The sequence below is a fragment of the Ambystoma mexicanum genome, chromosome 13 (assembly GCF_040938575.1).
Source record: "Ambystoma mexicanum isolate Mex_15411 chromosome 13, UKY_AmexF1_1, whole genome shotgun sequence".
NCBI classification, from domain to species: Eukaryota; Metazoa; Chordata; class Amphibia; order Caudata; family Ambystomatidae; genus Ambystoma; species Ambystoma mexicanum.
The window spans coordinates 119,956,427-119,981,564 of NC_090938.1; the positions used below are offsets into that span (position 1 = coordinate 119,956,427).

The 25,138-nt window shown below is 44.9% G+C and overlaps 1 protein-coding gene across 1 annotated transcript in view; it reads left to right on the top strand.

The window, feature by feature from the left end:
• SYCP1 (synaptonemal complex protein 1) overlaps positions 1 to 25,138 on the top strand; it is a 1,202,159-nt gene that overhangs the window by 338,653 nt on the left and 838,368 nt on the right. Inside the window, exon 5 of the mRNA XM_069633416.1 lies at positions 20,720 to 20,812. Coding sequence (XP_069489517.1) covers positions 20,720 to 20,812 — 93 coding nt within the window. The remainder of the gene's footprint in view (positions 1 to 20,719; positions 20,813 to 25,138) is intronic.

Genomic DNA, 25,138 nt, shown 5'->3' on the forward strand with positions numbered 1-25,138 from the left:
AAAGAACAACCACGCTAGAAGGGAGGCCCCAAGTTGGTACTTGGATGCCCCTATTGTGCACTACTGAGGCAATGGACATAGCCTGCGGTATAAAAATGACACAATAGTTGGTAGAACATGTCCACTGCCACCAGTCATAAGTAGGAGATTGTCTAGGTGACGTCATCCTTAACTTTAGCTTCCGTCACATCTAGACAGTATTGTGCATGTTAGCATGTGCCACACTTAGATCTCATCCTTAACTTTAGCTTACGTCACATCTAGACATGTTTATGAATGTTTACTGGGAAAAACCTACCTCTTTAGACTGTGTCACATCTAGATAGTACGCTGAAACTTATTGTGTTGTACTCCGCCCCAGCTAAAGACTGCGTCTCTTCTAGATAGTGCGTTCAAAGATCACTGAACTGTACTCTGCCTCCTAAGACTGTGTCACATCTAATAGCATCACTGTGTTAAATTTGAATCTAGAAAGTGTGACTAATAGCTTCACTGTGTTAAGGTTTGAACTTAGAAGGTATTCCCAACATCATTGAGTGTGCCCTAATAGCGTTACTGTGTTAAAGTTTGAACTTGGAAAGTATTCCCACATCATTAAGTGTGCGCTAATAGCGTCACTGTGTTAAAGTTGAATTTGGAAAGTGTGGCTAATAGCGTCACAGTGTTAAAGTTGAACTTTGAAGGTATTCCCAACATCATTGAATGTGCCCTAATAGCGTCACAGTGTTAAAGTTGAACTTTGAAGTTATTCCCAACATCATTGAATGTGCCCTAATAGCATCACAGTGTTGAAGTTGAGTCTAGAAAGTGTGACTAATGGTGTCACAATGGTGCGTATTGAGACAACACCAGTCCACCATGTGGATGGAAAGGATGGGTTTGGATGGAAAGGATGGAGTGGATGGAGTGGATGGAGCGGATGGAGCGGATGGAAAGAATGGAACAGATGGATGGAGTGGATGGAAAAGACAGAGTGGATGGAGTGGATATATCTCTGTATATGTCTGTATCTCGTTTATAAGCTATGTATATGCTATGTACCTGTAACCCCATGTTATCTGTATCACATATTTACCCTATCCATCCTGTCGCTTTATATACGTATGCCGCTATGTACGCCCCCTGTCCTGCTCTCGTGCTTGCTCGTAGGCGCTTTACTGATAACCTACATATCACACTTGCTTACTCCTATACACCATCATTCAACTGGAACACAGCTATACTATGACACATTCGGCCTAGCTGTTCTCATACTAACATGACCCCATGAACACCTCATCATCCTAATCAAACACAGCTAGCTGAGCACATACCGGCTAGCTTAGGCGTCTCCTCAGGCCTAACACAGCCAAAACTCAGTCTGGGTGTCTACCCACCAGACTGAACACATCCAACTGATTTCCTCAGCACCACACCTACCGCTAAGAAGCAGCTGTCATGCAACAACCACACCAGCTGCACACATATCCGGTGCACCCACGCACCATATGACACTCTCTCTCTCTACTGACTTGAACTGCGGTTCCCGGGGGTGTTCAACCTACCAGCGCTTTGAGGTCATACCAATGATACATAAGGCGCTATATAAATGCCAAGTAACATAACATATAACCGTGCAAGACGGATCGACGATCAATGGTCGAGTCATGGTCCACTACGCCCCCTGTGGAAAAGTTTCCGAGCAGCAGAGCTGGACGAGGATATCTATCAAGATGAGGAATCTGCGGGAGAAGAATCCATAGAAAGAACATTACGGTAAGGTAATTTCTTCTTCTGGAGGGCGGCACCTCTGTGACGGCAGCCCATCTGGCTGGAAGAGAGAATGTCACAGAGGATGCCTTGAACAGACAGATTTTGGCCTCCCATGAATGGGAGCTCTGCTAGCAAGGTCAGGAGGGAATCTTTTCCTTTTGAGGAACTCCCCAAGTGGACCTCTTAGCTTCCATTGTGAACAGGAAGTGAGAGTTGTTCTGCTGCAGGCAATTTCCTGGTCAGGGAGCTCTAGGGACCACTGACTATTTATGTCTGCAGATGGTGTAATTTTTCAGCTTGATACCGGTAGAGGGGCTTGGACCCCTTACCCTGTCAGTTTCGGGGTACAGCAGGAAATTTATATTGGCCCGACATCATGTCTGGTGCTGGGCGCATAGATGCATCGGACTGAACCAAAGCAGAACCGTGTTGTACCCACCCCCCCCTCCGGACAGTGGTAAAACTCCCTAAGAACAGCTGCACTGTAGATATCATAGATATCCTCTTAGATGAGATATATGTGGGCGGAACATCCATTGGGAAGAGCATTACTTAGCAGTAAGTAATTCGTTATTTTGCATTAGACTGCATCTTTGTTTAATTGTATGCATGACATGGGCTACTTTGGAATGTTATTTTTTAATTTCAATGACATTTCTTGAACATGTACAGTGATTTGTAACCCTCTTTGTAAGCACACAGTACCCGAGCTACCTACTCGGGTCTTTTTTACTGGAGGAATTAATATAACCAGCAGAAAGAACTTTTACTGGTAAGTCATTTGGTCTTCTTTTTCTAATTTTGCAGAGTTGTAAATATTTCTTTAATTTGATTAACTTGGTGCTAGTTTCTGGCTTTTAAGGCAACACCTCTTTGCATTTTGGGACTTTTGTTTCTAGCTGCCCTTAGAATAAATATGCACCTCCTGTATAGAGATATGTACCCTGAAGGGTTATACCTTTGACTGCATCGAGTGCATACAAGAGGTGAATACAATGAATTTGCTAGAATAATAGTGACACACAGCGCACAATTGAGCTACTTAAAATCCCGATCTGTAGTGCAAAACCATATATGCCGGTAGCCATTTTGTGGGCTGCAGTTGGCTATTTATGGGACCACATCTGTTCTATGCACTAAAGTCCTGTTGAAAACAAGCAATGGCAAATCCAGCCGTTTTGGCTCTGGAATAAATATTAAATAGGCATGTTTTCACTTTATTTCAATTTCAAACAAACATACAGAAAACAAGAACAAAATACCAGTATAAAGCCAATACATTGTATAGATTACAAAACGTACAGCATCAACAATAGTTATATGACATAAATAACAGGTCATGAAACCGATAAGTCAAGCTTAAGAAAAGAAAAAAACATTTTACAACCAAACCAGTTAGCAATATCCGGACATACAACAATCAAGACAAGACCACATGAAAAAGCCCAACAACCGATAATGTATAAATAAATCAATCAAACCCCCCCCCCACCCGACCAATGTGTAGATACAATTGCATTCAAATTACCGGAAACTTAGTCAAATAATTCAATAAAGGACCCCCACAATCGAGAATAACAATCTTCCCTTCCTTGTTGTAAAAACATAACCTTTTCATAATTCGATAGAGTTTTCACATCCAACAACCAATCCTCCACCTTTGGTTTCTTTCTTGACTTCCAAACCCTCAGTATCTGCTTAGTTGCCACCACTAAAGCTCGATTTATCCAATCAGCTTTGTTCCTGACCTTAAATCCCCTACCCCTGTTTCACAACAGTATAGTGGAACAAAAGGTAAGTGGAAGTTGCTCCTCTATCACTATGGCTATCTATCCAGCACCTCAGACCAAAAAGCAGACACTCTTGAACACACCCACAACATATGCATTAAAGTACCTCTGCCACACCCACAATCCCAACATAAATAATTTTCCAAAAGACCCAACCTCAACATCCTACATGGCGTCCAATATAATCTGCAAAGGATTTGTTACCTAATGTAACATAATGTTACTTCTGTTAGGGAACTCGTGTACATATGAGTAAGCTGCAGAACTAAATAAAGTGAAAGCTTTACAACAGCTCACCTTGGCAATCGATGACTCCAATCTGGAAAGACAAAGCAGCTGTGAAAATTTCCCAGAGACAGCCCTGGCCACTCAACCCAGGGTAAAGTAACCCAGGAGAGCGGGCAGGACTCCCAGGGAAACCCTCAATGGGAAGAAAACCCTGGACGAATCCCAGCTCGTGCAAATCAGGATACGATGAAAGATGGACGTCTACGGCAGGAACCCCCGGGAATCACACCAGACACTTTGTCTGCAGGAATGAGAGGTGAAGAGATAGGAATCAGGTTAGAGGAGGGTCTGTAGAATGGAAAAGAAAAGAGCTTCAAAGAGATCTCTCTCACCCGAATCGGACTAATGGAAAGTTCGGGTCTGGAATCTGACTGCAAAGGACAGCTTCGGGGAAGCCTGGAAGGATAATAGGAAATGAGAGCCTGGCCAGTCTCAAAGGGAACCCTAGAGAAAGGGTACTTACTCAGATGTGGGTCTGGCCCGAATAGAAGACAAACAAGATGGGTTGGCGAAGCCGGGGGAAAAAGAAACCAGCGAATGCAGAGCAGAGGATCTGATGAGAGAAAGTAACAGGGTAAGTAGGAACCGCTAATGGTAAAGAGAAATGTGTGCATGAAGAGGAAGGGTACAGCAACGAACTCACGGAGCGTCAAAGACAGAAGCGACGCGAAGCACTGGTCGCTTCGGTTCCGGATAAAGGATCACGTGACCGGTCGGCCGCACGTCAAGAGAGCGTGCAACTACTAGACCGCTGCCAGCGGGTCGGAAAGAAACGCTAGCTTCCATTTTGGAGATGCTTGGAATCAGGGCGCCGCACAAGCGGGTCCGTGCCCATAACGACCACTTGCCGCGATGTGTAACAGTATGCCCTCTCCTCCGGGAGGGCGCCCCTGGTTTGCCCGGATGAAGCAGGAAAAAACGTCGCACAAGTCGTTGTGCATGAACACCAGAAGCTGGCTCCCACGTTCTTTCTGCCGGAGAATAACCTTTCCAGTCAATTAGGAACTGCAATCGACCACGATGATATCGTGAGTCACAAAGTGCAGCTACTTCAAATTCAGGACCACTGTCAGTGAGAATCGGAGGAGGTAGGGAATCATGATTGCGATGAAAACGATCCTGCACCACTGGCTTAATCTGAGACAGATGGAAAACCGGGTGAATCCGAGACCAGGAAGCAGGTAAGGCAAGTCGGACAGCAGCCGCTCCAATTTTGGAGAGAACCAGAAAAGGACCGAAATATCTGGGAGAAAGCTTAGATGGGACCAAATGACGAGGAAGAAATCTGGAAGCAAGCCAGACCGAATCCCCGATGGTCAGTTCCTTAAATTCTCTACGATGACGATCCGCATACTTCTTTGCTCGATCCTGAGCTTTCTGTAACGACTGCTTGGCCAGTCTCTGCCCCTCATGGATATCTGCAATCAGAGAATCCACCCCCGGACAGTTGGAATCGGAGGGAGAAACACTCGGAGCAAAGGAAGGGTGATAACCATAAGTACAGAAGAAAGGAGTGGATTGGAGAGCAGAATGCAAAGAATTGTTGCATGCAAATTCTGCTAAAGGAAGCAGTTCCACCCAATTATCTTGAGCTGCAGAAATAAAGCACCGTAGGTATCCCTCGAGGGTTTGGTTCAAACGCTCGGTTTGCCCGTTCGTCTGCGGATGATATCCAGAAGAGAGAGCACGTTTGATCCCCAGAATGCGACAGATCTGCTGCCAAAAGAGGGAGGTGTACTGAGGACCTCTGTCCGACACTATGGTATCCGGTAGACCATGGCGAGAAAATACTTCAGAGAGAAAAATGTTGGCCATGGAAGGAGCATTTGGTAATCTTCGCAGAGGGGTAAAGTGTGCTAATTTGGTGAAATAATCGATAGTTACCATGATAGTAGTCATATTCGATGATGGTGGTAAGTCAGGAATGAAATCAGTGGAAATGATTTGCCAAGGTCGGTCTGGTATGGGCATTCTAGCTAATAACCCTAATGGTGGTGAACGAGGGGACTTAGCAAGAGCACAGATGTTACAGGCGGCTACATAATCCCGGACATCCGATCTCATGGAAGGCCACCAGAAATGCCGTTGGATAAGTTCCAATGTGGGAAGTACGCCCCTATGTCCTGCAGCTCGTGAGTCATGGCAAATTTTTAACACCTCCAATTGTAAAGAAGGAACGGGAATCAACACTTGAGTACCATGAAAGTAGTATTCCTTTTCCTTGGCGAGAAGATAAGTAGATGCCAGGTCTTCACAAAGAGTTTTATTAAGAGTGGTGGCTGTTTGTACCTCTTGCAGGAAGTCAGTGAGTACAGCAATAAATCGAGCATTGGGAAACATCTTTTCTGGGCTAAACGATGAAGTTGGAGAATCTTTACGGGACAAAGCATCTGCTCTTAGATTCTGTCTGCCAGGCCAGTAAACAAATTCTATCCGAAAGGGTAAGAAGAAATAAGCCCAACGTGCTTGTCTGCTATTAGTGGTATAAGCATTTTGGAGAACCTTGAGATTTTGGTGATCAGTACGCACCAAGACAGGAAAGGGGGAGCCCAACAGCAAATGCCTCCATTCCTCGAAGGCGCGTTTGATAGCCATCAGTTCCTTCTCGAGTACTGAATAATTTATCTCAGCAGGATTAAATGTCTTGGATAAGTATGCCACCGGTCTTTCTTCACCATGTTCTGATGCCTGTAACAACACAGCTCCCAACGCATTCTGAGAAGCGTCTGTCTCAACAATGAATTGTTTGGATTGGTCAGGGTTGATCAAAACTGTGGAGGAGGTAAACATTTTCTTCAAACTGTCAAAGGCCTCTTGAGCTGAGTCATTCCAGACAAATGACACCCCTTTCTTGAGTAGTCGAGTCAAGGGGAGTATGATTTCTGAGAAGGAAGGAATGAATTTACGATAGAAATTGGCGAACCCCAAAAACCTCTGTATGTCCTTTATTCCCGTAGGAACAGGCCAATCCACAACTGCGGAAATCTTTTTGGGGTCCATGGAGATGCCCAGGGAAGAAAGGACAAATCCTAAGTAGGTAACTTGTTTCTGATGGAATTCACACTTGGAAGCTTTGCAATAGAGATGGTTGGACTGCAGGCGTTCTAATACAATGTTTACATGATGGATATGTTCCTCTTGGTTGTTGGAGTAAACCAGGATATCGTCGAGATAGATGATGGCAAATCTGAACAATATGTCGGCAAATAGATGATCCATGAACCTCTGAAATATCGCTGGCGCATTAACTAAGCCAAATGGCATCACGTGATATTCATAATGTCCAAAAGGAGTCCGAAAAGCGGTCTTCCATTCGTCTCCTGGAGCAATACGAATGAGATGGTAAGCGCCACGAAGGTCCAACTTGGTATACCAAGAAGCCCCTCGAACAGCTTCCACAATATCCGTGATGAGAGGCATGGGATATTTGTCAGTTGTGGTTATCTTGTTGAGTCCTCGATAATCTATACAGGGACGGAGCTCATCAGAGTCTTTTTTGGGAATAAAGAATAATGAAGCTCCTGCAGGTGACACTGACTCAGAAATTAGACCATTCCGTAAATGAGTTTGAAGGTATTCCTTTAATGCCGCCTTTTCCTTTTGCGACAGGACGTACATGCGGCCAAAGGGAATGGGCTGGTCGGGAAGCAGGTTTATGTGACAGTCATCTCTTCGATGAGGAGGGAGATTAGGAAATTCGGGGTTTTCAAACACTGATCGGTAATGCTTATGACAGTCAGGAATCTCCAGTTGGCTGATGGAAGATACCGTCGGTTTGAGAGTTTTATCTGCAGGTATGCGAATCCCCACAGATTCTTGAGAAAGACAATGACGGACGCAATATTCTGACCCTAAAAAAAGAGTTCCCGCGGTCCAGTTTATGAAGGGATTATGCAATCTCAGCCAAGGGAGCCCCAGGATAATTGGATAATGGGCAGTTCTGATTACGTCAAAAACCAGGGTTTCTTTATGGCTAGATATTTTACAAGTGAGCGGAATGGTTTGGTCCTTAATGGGGCCTGAACTCAGAGGGGTACCGTCTACTCCTTGAATAGGAGTAACTAACGTCTTTGGTACCTGAGAGATACCGTGTGATCTTGCCCACTCCACATCCACAAAGTTCCCGGCTGCACCGCAGTCTATTAAGGCCGGAATACCAGGGATGACATTTTCTGGTAGTAGGATGGAAAGAGAAACTACCACCATGGCCTGGTTGTTTAGAGAGTTGTCAAGAGACATACTGGTCTGATACGGGGAAGAATGATACTGGGCGCTTACCGGTCTTCCCTCAACGGTAAGGCTTTGAAGTTTCCCGATTTGGGACTAAGAGAGCGACGAGGAGGAACTAAGTGACAGTCCTTCAAAACATGATTGGAGGATCCACAGTACATACATAATTTCAAAGATCTTCTCCTATCTCTTTCAGTGGCTGAGATCGGTCCTCGAATGGTCCCAACTTGCATGGGTTCTTCAGTAGAAGACGGAGATTTCTGAGGGGTTGTGGAAAAATCCCACTGCGGACGTGTACCGTTTCCTTTTTTCCTTTCGCATGTCCTTTCATGCATTCGGTAGTCAATCTGCATGGTTAATGTGATCATATCTGCTAGATTAGCGGGACGAGGGACTTTTGAGACCTCGTCCTTTAATTCATCTGTGAGACCTCTCCGAAAAAGAGTAAGAAGACCTTCATCTGGCCAGCCTAGTTCAGAGGACAGTTGTTTAAATTGAGTGATATACCAAAGTAATTCCTTGTTTCCTTGCTTTAAATCGAGAAGCCTCTCTTGAGTAGCAACCGAAATCTCCTTTCTTCCAAACATGGATTTGAGACTATTAGTGAAAGCGGAGTAAGAATCGAGTATAACATTGTTGGAGGTCACTAAAGGAGTCGCCCAGGCTAACGCAGGACCAGAGAGGTGGGAAATGACATAGCCGACCTTATCTTTATCTGTAGGGAAGAAGCGAGGTTTAAATGTGAATTGAACGGTACAACTGTCAAGGAATTCTTTTAGTCTATAGGGATCACCGTCATACCTAATGGAATGTAAGGACGACGGGGGAGTGTCTGAAAAAGCTCTGGCCACGTGATGTCGTAACTGAGCATTGTCCTGTTTCAAGGATTGTACCTCTAATGACATGGCCTGCATGGCCGTCATTAGCTGCTGCATTTGTTGTTCCATTTGAAATCCCGATTGCCAATATTCCTTTTTTGGGCGTCGCTTACTGTTACTTCTGTTAGGGAACTCGTGTACATATGAGTAAGCTGCAGAACTAAATAAAGTGAAAGCTTTACAACAGCTCACCTTGGCAATCGATGACTCCAATCTGGAAAGACAAAGCAGCTGTGAAAATTTCCCAGAGACAGCCCTGGCCACTCAACCCAGGGTAAAGTAACCCAGGAGAGCGGGCAGGACTCCCAGGGAAACCCTCAATGGGAAGAAAACCCTGGACGAATCCCAGCTCGTGCAAATCAGGATACGATGAAAGATGGACGTCTACGGCAGGAACCCCCGGGAATCACACCAGACACTTTGTCTGCAGGAATGAGAGGTGAAGAGATAGGAATCAGGTTAGAGGAGGGTCTGTAGAATGGAAAAGAAAAGAGCTTCAAAGAGATCTCTCTCACCCGAATCGGACTAATGGAAAGTTCGGGTCTGGAATCTGACTGCAAAGGACAGCTTCGGGGAAGCCTGGAAGGATAATAGGAAATGAGAGCCTGGCCAGTCTCAAAGGGAACCCTAGAGAAAGGGTACTTACTCAGATGTGGGTCTGGCCCGAATAGAAGACAAACAAGATGGGTTGGCGAAGCCGGGGGAAAAAGAAACCAGCGAATGCAGAGCAGAGGATCTGATGAGAGAAAGTAATAGGGTAAGTAGGAACCGCTAATGGTAAAGAGAAATGTGTGCATGAAGAGGAAGGGTACAGCAACGAACTCACGGAGCGTCAAAGACAGAAGCGACGCGAAGCACTGGTCGCTTCGGTTCCGGATAAAGGATCACGTGACCGGTCGGCCGCACGTCAAGAGAGCGTGCAACTACTAGACCGCTGCCAGCGGGTCGGAAAGAAACACTAGCTTCCATCTTGGAGATGCTTGGAATCAGGGCGCCGCACAAGCGGGTCCGTGCCCATAACGACCACTTGCCGCGATGTGTAACACGTAACCCCAGATCCAATTTTGCTTTCACCCCACACGGAGCAAATACTCCCATTCCTTCACAGGTATATCAACACCAAGGTCCTCTATCCATGCCTGGCGAAGTTTATCCCATGCTACCACCTCCCGATCATCCATTGGCATTAACTTTATATGTGTGGATACAGTACACTGGCAGGAGCGAATAATCTCACACACAGAGGGTCACTCTGACATAGCATCATTCAACATACCAGTCCGTTCAATCAAAAGAGCCTTAAAAGACCTGTAACGCTCCCTTTCCCTACCCCCAATCCCGAAAGACGTCCTCAGTTGATCGAAGGGACTCATATGACCATTACGCCACACATCACGAATCTTGAGTATACCCTTATTAATCTAACTTTTCCAGCACAAGGGTTTATTCGCCAATTGTAGTCCCATGTTATGCCACAGAGAGGCATCATAATGCATCCAAACATCATCTCCATTATTTATCACAAAGCTCTGTAACGCCTCCCTAGTGGCCCACATAGCTGGCAGTTTTACACCCGAGTTCGGCAGCTTTGACATAGAGTAAACCGTACTTAGAGAATAAGGCGAAATCTGAGAGTTTTCAATGATACGCCAATTAGGCATATAGTTGCTGGCTTCAGTGAGATAAAAGGTTGATTTTTTCAAGACAAAACCAATACAGTATTTTCTCAGATTCGGATACCCAAACCCACCTTCCTTTACCGGACGCTGCAAAATATATTTAGGCACTTTCGGCCTATTGCCTTCTCCCCAGAGGAAGGACTGAAATACTTTATCAATGGAACCAAGGGCTTTTATAGTGAACTTTAAAGGGATGGACTGTATGATATAGAGAATTTTTGGCAAAAGAACCATTTTAACTGCATTCACTCTAGCCCATAACCCCAATTTCAGTCGGCTCCATTTCAGAATATCCCTCTTCACGGTCACCAATACCTTAGAGGCATTTGTATTCAACCATTCTCCTCATGTCTCGGACCAAATAAACACCCAGATACTTTACAGCACCCACTTCCCAACGACAATCCCAGGAACCCAAAACATCCCGTGGTTGTCTCATATCCAGCGGGAAGGCCACCGTTTTCTCCCAATTAATCTTGTGGCCAGATAACCGACCCACCTCCTCAAACATATCTTTAAGTTTATTGCACCCCTCTGCTGGGTTGGACAAAACAATGGCCATATCATCAGCATAACAAAGAACCTTTATCTCATCATTCCTAAATCAAAGGCCACGTAGACTTGGTTCCTGCGTTAGGTATGCAATGAGCGGTTCCAGTGCCAAATTAAAGAGATATGGCGATAATGGGCATCCCTGCCTCATCCCCCTATACAAGAAAAAAGAGAAAGACATAGCACCATTCACCCAAACCTTAGCGTTAATGTCGAAATGCAATACTCGAATAGTATTAATGAACGTATCCCCAAATCCCATTCTTTTAAGAGTATGGTATAGGAAGCACCAGTTGACTCTATTGAAGGCTTGCCCAGCGTCCATGAAAAGTAACAGGGTGCCCTGAGTTTTAGATTGTGGCAGTCCCATAATGTCAATCAGCGTCCTAATGTGATCATAGCCGTATCTCCCTCTCATGAATCCAACTTGGGAACCGCTTATCAAATTACCAACACATGCATCTAATCTATTGGTCAATATTCTTGTCAATATTTTCAGATCCACATTCAAAAGCGAAATCGGCCTGTAATTCGCATACTTTCTACAATCCCTCCCTGGCTTTGGCAGAACCACCACACAAGATTCCCTCATAGTGGGGCATATGACCCCGTCCCTCATAAAACCATTATATAGATTACATAAAAAGGATGCTAAAACTCCACTCAGTTCCTGATAGAATTCAACGGGAAGCCCATCTAGACCTGGTGACTTACCCCTATTAAGTTGCTTAACCGCTGTCAACACTTCATCCTCCGTTATGAGAGCATCCACCACTCCTGCCTGGCCTTCGCTCAATTTGGGCAAAACAATTTTATCAAAAAATGTATTCATGTCATCCAGCATTGGGGACTGTTCCTCCTGATACAAAGTAGTATAAAACCTCTTAAACTCCTCACATATTTCACCTTTTTTTACTATAAAATCCCCATTCACACTTTCCAACCTTCGAACAAAGGAACTCTCTGTGAGACCTCGAAGTCTATTTGCCAGAAGTTTACCATTTTTGTCCCCCTGCTCCCAGAACTTTTGCCTCATAAAGAACACACCTTTTTCATATTGAGTATCCAACACCTGTCTAAATTGTTCCCTTAGTCTTCCTATGTCCGCCATATCCTCAATCTTGTTGGACACTGCATATCTTTTTTGAGCAGCATTTAGCTCATCCTCCAATCTCTTAAGTTCCGCCATCCCTTTTTTCCTTACCCTAGAAGTAATGTTAAAAATGTCCCTTGTTATGGCCGCCTTAAAAATGTCCCAAACCACATGATCTGAAGTCGAGTTAATATTTAGTTCAAAGAAATTTCTAGCAAAACCTTCCAGAGATTCAATAACCCCCGGTTCCCGTAAAATATAGGATTTCATTCGCCATCTAGAAAACTCTGAGTCCTCCTGTCTCATAGTCACTTGCATGGTCACCATTGAGTGATCAGAGATCCCTCTTTCCTTAATAGTCACTGAATAGAACTTGTCATTCAATTTCTGCGAGATAAGGAAATAATCGATTCTCGAGTGAGAATCATGGACAGGTGAATAAAAAGTGAACTCCCTACTATTTGGGTGCATGAATCTCCAAGCATCCACCAGGCTCAGACTGTCCAAAAAATCTCTAAATGCCTTACTAGAATTCTCAGCCGTATAACTACAGTGTGCTGCACGATCCATCCTCCCGTCAAGCACACAGTTGAAATCACCCCCTAGAATCACGTATTCGCCATTCATGTCCCGTAAGAGTGTTAATATTTTACCAAAAAAAGAATGCCCACCAGCACACGGACCATAAATAGAGCCAATTGTGACAGAAGTACCTTCGTACGTAGCATCCACTAAGATGATCCTTCCCTCACCATCCATCACTACTTTATCCACCACTAAATTCAACCCCCTGCGTAATAAAATACCCACTCCTCTCGATTTACCACTATAGCAATTCAATAGGACTTTCGTGAACCAGTTATTTGTAAGAAGGTGCTTCGACTCATCCAGCAAATGAGTCTCTTGAACTAGAGCTATGTCGACCTTCTCTCTTCGCAATTTGGCTAGCACCTCCTTCCTTTTCCGTGGGATATTAAGGCCCTTAACATTCCAAGAACACACATTTAATTCAGCCATCATCCACTAACTCTTTCCCGATGAATATTTAACCAAGCAAACAAAATCACCAATGAGAGGTCTCCAAGGGAGCTTGGATAGGAGAGCGACAAGCAAGCTTTCAAGACAACAATCAACATTGATGAACACGACAACTAATAACACCAACAAACTAATAAAACACAAAGAAACCCATACCTTAAACCTACCCTCACACCTAGCGTCACCACCAGGTGATACTGAGTTTCAGTATTTACAACAATCCTTGCTTCCAGAATTACAGTCACTCCAGAGCCTACACCTGACTCTGTTCCTCAATTCAAAAAAGTAACAACCCAACCCCCCCCCACACAATTCAGTTCTAAACAACAGTCGAACCATAAAGATGCATTTAACACTCATACCCAAGCTACCAATAACTGGTACAATTAAGGTATAGAAACAATTACAGTGTATTCCCAACCCCCCAGTCCCAGAAATCATCAATGTCAACAGCACCCCCCCCTATATCAATACCTGACGGGGCAGAATGGCACCCATGCAAGGCAATAACAAAAAACACACATATAGCAACAATGTACAGCCCCCCTCACAACTTTGGTCTCACAGCATAGACCGAATTCAGAGTGAAGAGGAAGCATGAAGTGATGAACCTAGAGCCAAAAACAGCGAATGACGCGGAAACCTGCAGCTGCTAAACAACGGCTACAAATCTGCACCTCCTTTTTTCATTTTCAGTTTTTCCCTTTATAACTCCCACTATTAACATTTTCCATAATATTGAACGGCATAATTTCCAGGATGAGCAGCAGAATGGCGACTCCCATAAGCGCCCCCAAAGCATCACTTTCCCCCCCACCCCAGCCCAAGCTCAACCAGACCAAATATATTAGCAATACAACATATCACACACACCTAGGTTTGTAACATTCACATGAGAGTCCAGTGCCACCTTGAAACCCGTCAAACGCCACTTTCACCCAGATGCAACAAAGGGTTAACCATGTAGCTTTTGGTCCCTCTGAATATTGGCCACAAAATAAACACATAATAGGGGCATAGGTGCAGCACCTGCATTTCAAGTTAATCATCTCGCAGGCCTGCAAAAATGTCACCCTTGCCAAGCCGTGAGGCATTCACAGCAGAGTGACCCATCAATTGACTCCCCATTAGCTGTGAACAAGGAATAGGCAACATGCAATCAAGGAGGCAGGCAGCAGTTACTGTCAGATGAAAATAGTTCTTGACCCAGACTCGTCTCCCATCCAGTATCCGCTTGTGCCAAACACCCTCACTGCGAAGCACAAGACTGTACATCAACAGGTGTGACCCCAGGTGTGGAGAGGGCAGGAGCCCCCACATCCATCAAGGACGAGGCCCCTGCATTGACAAGCTGCGAGCCACGACCTATGCGCTGCATCCGAGCGGCTGCTTGCACCCCTGCGCTGGGCTACACCAGCTGGGCTGGTTCCTGCCCTTCCTGGGCACCACACTGCTGCCCCAGACCCCTGCGGGCCCTGCATTCGCTCCCAAACCGCATGCGCCGACATTGAGCAAATCCAAAATGTCGGGCGCGATGCGGGATGATAACGAGGCTGAGACGCCTCTGCGTTGCTAAGCAACGCGTGTTTGTGCGCCCTTTTAAGCACAAACATCCGCCGGCAGGTGGAAGAGCCGGCGGCCATCCCAAGGCCTCTTAAGGCCAATTGTCCCTGTTTGCCCCTGTTCGCCGCTGACCGACGCGAAGGCGCTAGCACGAACGCCGGTTCGCACACTAAAGCTGCCCTCTCCTAAGCCTACTGCCAAGTACTACCAATGATGCACGCCTACCTAAAACCTCTGGTAAGCCATCACTCCGCTAACCTCTCTAATGACTTCCATCTATTGCCAATGAATTAATTATGCCTTATGGTCGCTAAAGACCACTCCTGCCATTACTGATTGCGCACTTGGTCGCTCCTAGACCACATTGTAATTGCATTGTGCCTCATGGTCGCTAAAGACCACCCCTGCCATTTATTGATTGCACCCTGGTCGCTCCTAGACCACATTGTAATTGCATTGTGCCTTATGGTCGCTAAAGACCACTCCCGCCATTATTGATTGCGCCTTGGTCGCTCCTAGACCACATTGTAATTGCATTGTGCCTTATGATCGCTAAAGACCACTCCTGCCATTATTGATTGGGCCCTGGTCGCTCCTAGACCACATTGTATTTACATTGTGCCTTATGGTCGCTAAAGACCACTCCTGCCATTATTGATTGCGCCCTGGTCGCCCCTAGACCACATTGTAATTGCATTGTGCCTTATGGTCGCTAAAGACCACTCCTGCCATTATTGATTGCGCCCTGGTCGCTCCTAGACCACATTGTAAAATACATTGCACCTATCTCTGCCCACTCAACCCCCACCAATATAATGCTGGCTCTCCTTACCATTATCATGTTCCCTTTTTGTATAGTCCCTAATGCTACACCATGCACAAGAGAACATTTCATCAAAGTTGGCGAAGGACTAGCCAGAGTAGGTTGTCAACGCCACTTCCCTATCCCCTGCCCCACCCCCTTCCTCCCCACACACCCCCCTTTCCCCATACCATCTCCCCAATCCCACATTACACCTACCACCACCAAGAATGCAGCAACCTCAGACTTCCCGTGCCTCAGTCCCAACCCGTCCACATACAAACACACCAAACCTATTAGCATTAATGATAGGACTACACCCATTCTGGGTATTGAAAGACTCAATAGACTAATGTCTAGAACTAAAATGTCCCTACTAGCTACCTCACTCACCACCACACCCAATACACTGACCAAACTAAACACCACGCCCATCAATTTCCAACACAAAAGCCTCCACAACGCACCACTCAAACACCAAACCAAGAAAAAAACCACTGATTTTTCCCCCATTTTAGGTAACACACCACCCCCTGCCCCCACCTCTACCCTCAAAAGTTCACTCATCAATGCCCGTTCACTAGGTGCCCATGCAATAGATATCCATGACCTCATCGAGGACCAACATCTTGATATGCTGGTGGTCACTGAAACCTGGCTTCACCCAGCGGCAGGACCACTTCTAGCCCTTGCCATTCCCCCGGGATTCAGCATCCTTAGAACAGACAGGACAAACACCCAAGGAGGTGGAGTTGCCATAATAGCCAAAACCACTCCTACTAGTGAAGTATACTTCCAACCCCAAAACCACTACCAACTTACTAGTGGTGTACAGATCACCCAATAAAAATACACACCCCGATTTGGACATCCCGCTACTCTTAACTCCCCTCATCAAGCCCAAAACTAAATGCATAGTTCTCGGTGACTTTAACCTAGGATACAATGACCCCCTGGCCTCGGAGGCATCTACATTCTATACAGCCATGTCAGAAATGAATTTCGTACAGCTGATAGATAAACCCACCCACTCAAAAGGAAGAACCCTGGACTGGCTTCTCACTCTTAATTCTCTAGTCACCATTGACTCCATCCTCCCAGTCAATTGGTCAGATAACTATGTAATTAACTTCACTATAGACAACGCCAGTACAGATCACATCACCCCCAAAAAACCAGAAACTTTCGAAACTAGAAATATCAAAAAGCTCTCTTCCGACAAACTCACTCCAGCCCTGAGTGCTGCCCTTGCCCATACGGTTCTAGGCACCAATAACCCTTCCTACCTAGCAGAACAATACCAACAATGCCTTACCCAAACTATTGACCTACTTGCGCCCATCACCACTAAAACCCGCAGACCAGACAAACGTTCCTGTTTTTGGTTTAATGAGGAACTTGTAGCCTTAAGACGCACAAAAAGATCACTTGAACACCTCCATAAGAAAAACAATACCCCAGAATCGGCATTAGCCTTCGCTGACGCCAACAAAACATATAAATCAGCAATAATCACCCAAAAAGCCAATGCCTTCAACATTCGCATTACTAATGCTTCCTCAGACAGCAAAGAACTGTTTACCATCCTTAGAGAGCTTGAAAACCTGTGTCAAACCTCAGCACCCTCCAACGCTAGTAAAGACTGGTGCACCACTATACAAAACGTCCTCTCATCTAAAATCCTCCTACTGCAAACTAAAATTGATAGTAAAAAAACGCTCCTAGCTGACAAGACTCCACCCACCATATCAATGACCACATCAAATGCCACTACTGGCCCCCCATTTCAATTCACACCAGTGTCTAACAAAGAAGTATTTGACACCATCATGAAACTCAAAGCCTCCAACTGTAAAGAAGACCAATTCCCCTCCCACCTAGTGAAACTCTGTGCCCCCACCATTACACCCATCATCACTGAATTCATCAATGCCTCTTTCCTCACAAACACAGTCCCCACCAGTATCAAAAAAGTTTGGGTGACACCACTTCTAAAAAAACCATCCCTGGACCCGTCAATACCCACCAACTACCGACCTATTACAACGGTCCCATTCCTCTTAAAAATAATTGATAAAATAGCCTACTGCCAAATTCAGAACAATTTGGAACACCATCAACTATTAGGAGACCGTCAGTCAGGATTCCGTCCCAACCATAGCACAGAGACAGCCCTCATTGATCTGAAGATCCAAATGGATGCCACTAGAGAAGCAGGTAAACTCTGTCTACTGATGCTCCTGGACCTCTCAGCGGCCTTTGATTTGGTTGACCACGATAAACTCTGTAACACTCTAGCAAACAATTTCAACCTAGCTCAGAAGCCACCAACTGGATCAAATCATTCTTGGCCGATAGGACTTCCAGAGTATCCATCGGCAAAGAATCAGCAGACCCAGTGCTTGTCCCGGCAGGTGTGCCGCAAGGCTCCTGCCTATCCCCCACTCTGTATAATGCCTATACCAAGCTATTATTCGCAGCGTTGGATGCCATGGGTGTCATCTATACTAACTTCGCCGATGACACCCAAATCCTCATTCCTCTCTAAGGCAATCACGAACAAGACTCCCTCCTGGTTAACCAAATCTACTCACTCATTCAAAACTGGATGGCTAATAATAGCCTTTGTCTCAAAGACGACAAAACCGAGCTCCTCATACTAGGCTCCTCCAGCAAAATCAATAACCTTGAGCCCGCTTTCAAATCATTCACCATCGATGGAACCATAATCCCTGTTCTTAAACAAGTCAAGACCCTTGGCGTCTACTTAGATGCAACACTATCCATGTGTAAACAAGTTAACACATTAGCCTCATCCACTTCCTACACCTCCAAACTCATCTCCCTCAGCCGTAAATTCCTCTCAGCCAATAACTGCATTACTGTAGCCAGAGCACTCATACTGTCTAAGCTAGACTATTGTAATATCCTCTTCCTTGGCACTTCCAAAGCCAACATAGCCAAACTTCAACTCATGCAGAACAAAGCCCTCAGAGCAGCCTTAGGCATCAAAAAATCTGAACATATCTCTAACACCAGAAGAGACCACAACAGGCTCCCCAGCAAAGCTAGAATTCTATTTAAAACCCTGAGCATCACTCACAAATGCAGGGCTAACAAAGCACCCAAATACCTCAACAACACAGTCATGATGAAGCCCCAGACCAGACTCCTCAGGTCCAATAAAAAAGCATACCTTGAAACCCCTAGATACAAAAGAGAGAAAGCAGGGGGTAGCAGCTTCAAAACACTGGCCCCCAGACATTAGAACGCTCTACCCACCCACATTATGAACGAAACTTCCTTCCCTAAATTCAAAAGTTTCTTGAAGACTTGGCTCTTCAATAAGTACTAACTGAACCAGAGCACTAATCCGCTCCAATTAACTGTACATATCTGACTGCTTTGTGGATTGTTGTATAATATCTGACTATTTTGTATATTGTTGTGTATTATTGACTGCTATTCCTGTGTACCTCTGTGTTCATTCTAAGATTGCATTCTCCCATTGTCTGTAACTACGCCGAGATACACCCGGGTCTGGGCGTATAACAAATGTAATAAAATAAAATAGAAAAAATAAAATAAAATAAAAATAAAAATTAACAAATGAGCTCCATATGACATATACTTGCTCAGGACGCTATGAGAAATCCATTAACCAGCATATAGTTGTAAATCGCTAGACGCCCTGAAACGTTCAAAGCACCAGCCAAAACAGTTTGAAGATGTGCTTTCCTCACGTCCCGATCATTGTGAATTCTGGGGAAACCCATTCTGCATATTGTGCCGTGTTTATTCCCATTCGAATCCTGATGTTGTCAACAATTCATTTCCCCTCTTAAAGTACATAGCTGAAGGGCCAAGACGATATCCATGCAAGCACACCATGCCGGTATGTTGAATTATACGGATGCTGAACCCGTACGTGCGCATCAAAGTTATTGTCAATGCACCTCATATTCTGGAGAAGCATACATCATGCATTCAGTGCCGGGTCCACTCCCACTGCGCCTGCCAGCTGCCTATGCCTGACCCCCCTCCTCACCTGCAACTGCAGCGAACCGCATCTGCCAGTCTTGCCACCCTCATTCCAGTCAGGCACGGAGACATCGGGGATCCACACCAGCGATCACACATCCCTGCGGTCTCCATATTCGAATCAACTCCACATCAACGCCCCACAGACGTGATCCACGCAATGCAATGAGCTAGGGACTTTTCTCTAATGTCACGCTCCTCGTAGCATAAAAGTAAACAAGATGAAACAAATCCAACGGTCCTTGAAGCCGACATTTTATTTTCTTTTTTTTCTTTTTTGAAAAAGAACATTTCAATAAAGAAATGTAGGAGTAAAAAAAAACACAGGGAGGAAAAACATAACTGTGTAACTTGTTTAAATATCAAGTTAAATCATCTTTTCTTTTTTGAAGGCAGTGACCTCTGTGAAGTGGAAGCAACAGCTTCCATGGGCTGCTCCACATCCGCACCATTCACCAAATCACTGAGATAAGCCTCAGCACTCTTGCAGTCATTAAAGGAGAATAACCTACCATCTTTGATAACACGGAAGATGGCAGGATATACCATGTAATATTTAAGGTTCTTTGCTTTTGCCTTGTCTTTTGCAGCTTTGAAGTCTCCTCTTGCCAAGGACATCACAGCTGAGATCCCCAAAAATCATCACTCTATGGCCATTCCAAGATAAAAATTGTTGGTTTTGACAGTACTTCTTTTCACAGTGACAGCATAGTCTGACAACTCATTCGTGTTTCTTGTTAAGGTTTATCTCACAGTTTCAGTTTAACTAAGGACATATTTATCATTCTTTCTCCCCACACCTCGTTCAAATCTTGGGGTAAGCTTCTCAAAATCAATCGATCAGTAGCAAATGCTTTTCTTACCCGTTCCTTGAAAAGGACACAGGTATCTGGAAGTCCATCCAATGTGAAGTTATTTTATTTGGTTGTAAAACATATAACTATATGCTCGTTTTAACAATTTAATGTATACTTAAAAAGACAATTTACATACAATTTTTATTTGTTATGCAGCATCAATATGATAAAATGGTTGAAGAAAAACATACAGAATTAGGACTGTACAAATCAAAAGAACAAGAGACAACGTCAGCAAAACTATCCCTGGTAAGAATGGTTAAGAATATATATATATATATATATACATTGATGTTAGTGTGGGTAAGTTTAAACTCTCCTTCATGTGCTCGTTTATAAAAAAGGCTTGGTAAAACAGACCTTTTCTGCAAAATATGCTAATAAGATCCAGTGATTATATGAAATGAATTGGAAAAAAAAGTAATTTATTTGTTAAGTGTGATGCAAGCGTAATCGTACTGACGAGCTTAAAGCACATGTACACATTATAGCAATTTGCCAGCACGGCTGGATATAGTTAATTTGTTTCTATTTCTGGCTACCTAAAGTGTTTCCCAAACCATATGTTCCACATGCTGGTTATGAAATTCAGATTAAACCAATTGCATACCTTGTAAACTTGGATCCCGAGGAAAGGTTTGTCAAGGGAACGGAGATGTTGTCGTCTCTGTAGGATTTAAGGGATTGTAGAGACCTGAAGACATTTCATTTTGGAGTGTCCACGCACACTTGTTTTATCTCACCAAGTTTTTGCTACATTTCCCTTAGAGTATACCCTTGTTATCGTAAATGAATTCTTGACTTCAAATGAATTTTAGTTACTGTTCTTACTGGGAAACCAAGTAAAAAAATAACTATTACACTTTTACATTTTATTAAGAAAATATGTGGCAAATGGGGAGAAAGTTGGCTATTCGGGTAATTGTAATTAGTTTATGGATATTCATTTTGTTCTTTGGGATGAGATTTGTTTTAAGGTTGTCTATCCTGCGATGGTTGGTTTATTGAATGTGAATTTCTTTAGCTAAGTTTTTGTGCATTTTAGTGATCTGTGGTAAATTTAAGCTGTAAGTATGTATTTTTATTTAATTTCAAATGTAGCTAATATATACAATTTAAAAAAAAAATGTGCCAGGCCTTGGCTTAAAATTATCAGTTTGCATGAATAAAATATTTTGCAGCTTTCCAGCCTTCATTGAAATAAGCATCTTATAACTATATTGAAGTAATAATGGAAGAGAACCGCGTGCATCTTCTAAATAATGTGTGGTAATTGTCAGAAGCCTACTGCCATTTCAAATGGATTGTGTCCTCCCACATATTCCTCATCTTTAGATATTCGTATCCCAGCTCTGCTGCCTCGGAACATTTATTAATTTTTTTACCAGAGGGCGCTGTGTTCGAGGCCGCAGAGTCGTAGTCTCAAGAGGGCCGCCGTCGAGCGTTGACGTCATCTGCTGTAAAAAGGGCTCGAGCAGCACCCATTACCTCAGTTTCATTTTTCCAAGCAACTGCTTTATTTCACGAACGGCGCATTAGGTTTTTTCTCGACAATGTCCTCGTCATCTACTCCCACCACACCCAAGACAGGATTCAAAACATTTCAGAAGTGTGGTAGGAAAATGTCAATAACCGACCCCATCGGAATTGCCTCTGGTGTCTAAGCCCAGACCATCGGGTTGACGAGTGCGGTTCCTGTCAGGCCATGTCCAATAAGGCTCTTGGGGAACGTAGAGGTAAGCTGGCGGTGGGGGAGGAAACTTACAAGTCTTCAAAAAGACAAAAAGATTCAGATGAATCTAGTTGAAAATCTCGACACGGGTCGAGGAGGTCAAGATCGAAGAGTCGCTCAAGGAAATCCTCCTCGTCTTCGTCTAAGAAGTCAAAAAAGCGATGTCACAGGTCTTCTTCCTCCTCGTCCTCCTCTGAGAGGGGAGTAACTTACTCATCCAAGCACGATTCCCCTGAAAAATGGGAGGCCTTTGGGGCTTCGATGCTTAAAATATTCGAGAAAGCGGCCCAGACCCCCTCGAAGATGCTGCGTGGTGATCATGCCTCTACCCACTCTAAAAGTGACAAAGGGAAATCAAGATCTAAACACGCGAGAGTCGAAAAAGAGTCGAAAGTGTCATCAAGGGAAGGTTCCTCGATGCCTCGTACTAAGACAAAACCTCCGGTGCATAAATCGGTGGTAGCGGAATCGACATTGGTGGCAAATTCGAAGCTCGACCCGACACAGTCGACGACCATGGTGTCGAAACCGCAGACGAAAATGGCATGCACACCTTTGGCTGCATCAAAGCCTCCTTCGACAACGTCGAAGCCAGCGTCTTCTTTATCAATTCCTTCGATGCCTTTATCGAGGCATTCTCTGATCCCGATACCCAAGTCGACGCCATTGCCCATGTTTAAGTCGATGCCACCCTCTCTACCTGAAAAAAACTTTCCATCCTCAACCCAGACAGGAATTTTTCAGATCCATGTCATCCATTTTTGAAGAACACTCCTCTGAAGAGGATGTTACTTCAGCTGGAGTTAGGTTTGGTGCCAGAGAGGTCCCTGAAGAGCTAGTGGACCCGAATTCCAAAATAACAGATCTTTATGACTGTTTACAAAATGCCAGCCAGCGGCCTAGACACTTCACCTGAAGTGGAATTTGAGAGACCAGACCCTACAGATCATGCTGATGTCACGACCCCCATCTCAGGTGTTCTTGCTCTCACCAAGTCAGTAGCCCATACATATACACTAGGAGTGCACTCTCATAGGTTTACACCCACTCCATGCACCAGACGCAAGGAAAGACCCCGTTGGACTAGGGCTTGGCGCACTTGGAACCAGTTCTGCCTATTTACACCTTGGTATTATTCATAATGGAGGCAGAGGTGAGTTGGAAGGGCACCCAAAGCAATGGACTAGTTGTTGTTGAGCTTGGGGTGTGGCTGGCTATATAAGCCACACCCCAGCGAGAATCCATGCTTCGCGTTTCGTCTGCCCTGAGCAGCAGACACTCACCGCTGATCCGGATCCTCCTGCAGTTCTTACCCGCTTCCAGCATTGCAGTGTCACCAATCCCTCAGCGCTTCTCCAGCGGCTCGAGTTACCAGCGATCGGCTCCACAGTTCCCACGGCCCCTCCTCTCGTACTGCTGCAAGTTCATACTTAACCACGAACCGTTGCGGAGCGCCGGCGGCTCCTTCTAGTCATCCGACCTGCGCAGCTTCAAGCGGCCACATACAGACCTGCAGCATCGGCGAGCCCTCCGTTTCACCGCCGCTCCGCCTTCCGGCTCCATCTGCCAATCTCCACCGATAGAACACCGGGAGGGAAGAAAAACAGAGAAGAGATTGGAACAGGAGCACGTTACTCCACAAGACTGTAAGTCAAGGAAAGACATTGAACATTGGAAATCAAGGAAAGACATTGAACATTGGGAATCAGGGAAAGACAGTGAGATAAGGACTCACAACTGTGGAAAGTAGGGAAGTGAGAACTGTTCAATCCTTACCACTTACTTGGAATCCTCTCTCAGCAGAGACGTTTCGAGCCACAGCAGGTCTGGGCTTCGAAGGGGTCAGTGAAGTAACTGGCTTCAAAGAACTCACGCGCCCCTGCTCAGCATCGCCAAAGCAGGACGGAGAGCCTCCTTTTCATATCCATAAGGTGAGCTAGAACATAGTCAGAGGGCGGGTGGTGACACTGACAAGGGGTACCGGAGTAGTGTGCTAAGAGCTGTTAGAGGCATTAGACCTTTTCCGATCTCATAGTCCCTTTTATCCTTGTTCCCACAGAACACTCATCCCTGAAAAAGTAACCAGGAAAGTGGAGTCCTGCAGAGGTTCCGAATACCCACGCAGAGCCAAGGTGAGCGTTACAGCTCATCCTTGCTATAGAAATCTCATGGGAAGGGTCATTGATTTTATGGGTTGGAAGGCAGCTTCCCCAAATTTCGAACAGGATGACATGATGGACATCCTGAGTGAAGGTCCTCTAAAAGATCCTGTTCTTCCATTCCATAAATCTTGGATTTTGGATTCGTCTTGGATTCAGAACATTTTTGGATATTTCATCAACACTCTGAGGTCCTCTTTCCCAATGTAATCGGTATCCGTCAGGGGAAAGTTCTCAGGGTCCTCAACGTGTTGATAAAACGTACCAATTATTGGATCCCCTTTATGAGCCGTAATCAAATCAGCATCTGGGGTCTCCTTACTCCATTGTGCAGTTGAGAAATCATTGTGAGCATTTGTCTGGGACCAAGTGATAGTGTTAGGGAGAATTCTCTGTAAAGGCTAATTTCCCAAACCTAGTGAGTCCCCCAGCAGCTTTGCTGGATTTTTGGGGTTTATTTTTTTTTCTCCTGCTAAGAGTGAGACTCTTTTACTCCCACTCTTAGACATGATTTGAGGTGTTCCTTTGACTTTGTATGTGTTTTATGGGGCTCCTTTACCCCATAGGGCTTCATGTGTTTTTGGTATGTGGGTTACACAGCACCCTCCGTGCCGTAACCTAGCGGTGTCGTAGCGACCCCCAAACATAGACTCCATACCCTGGGACTGACTACTGTCTCCCAGG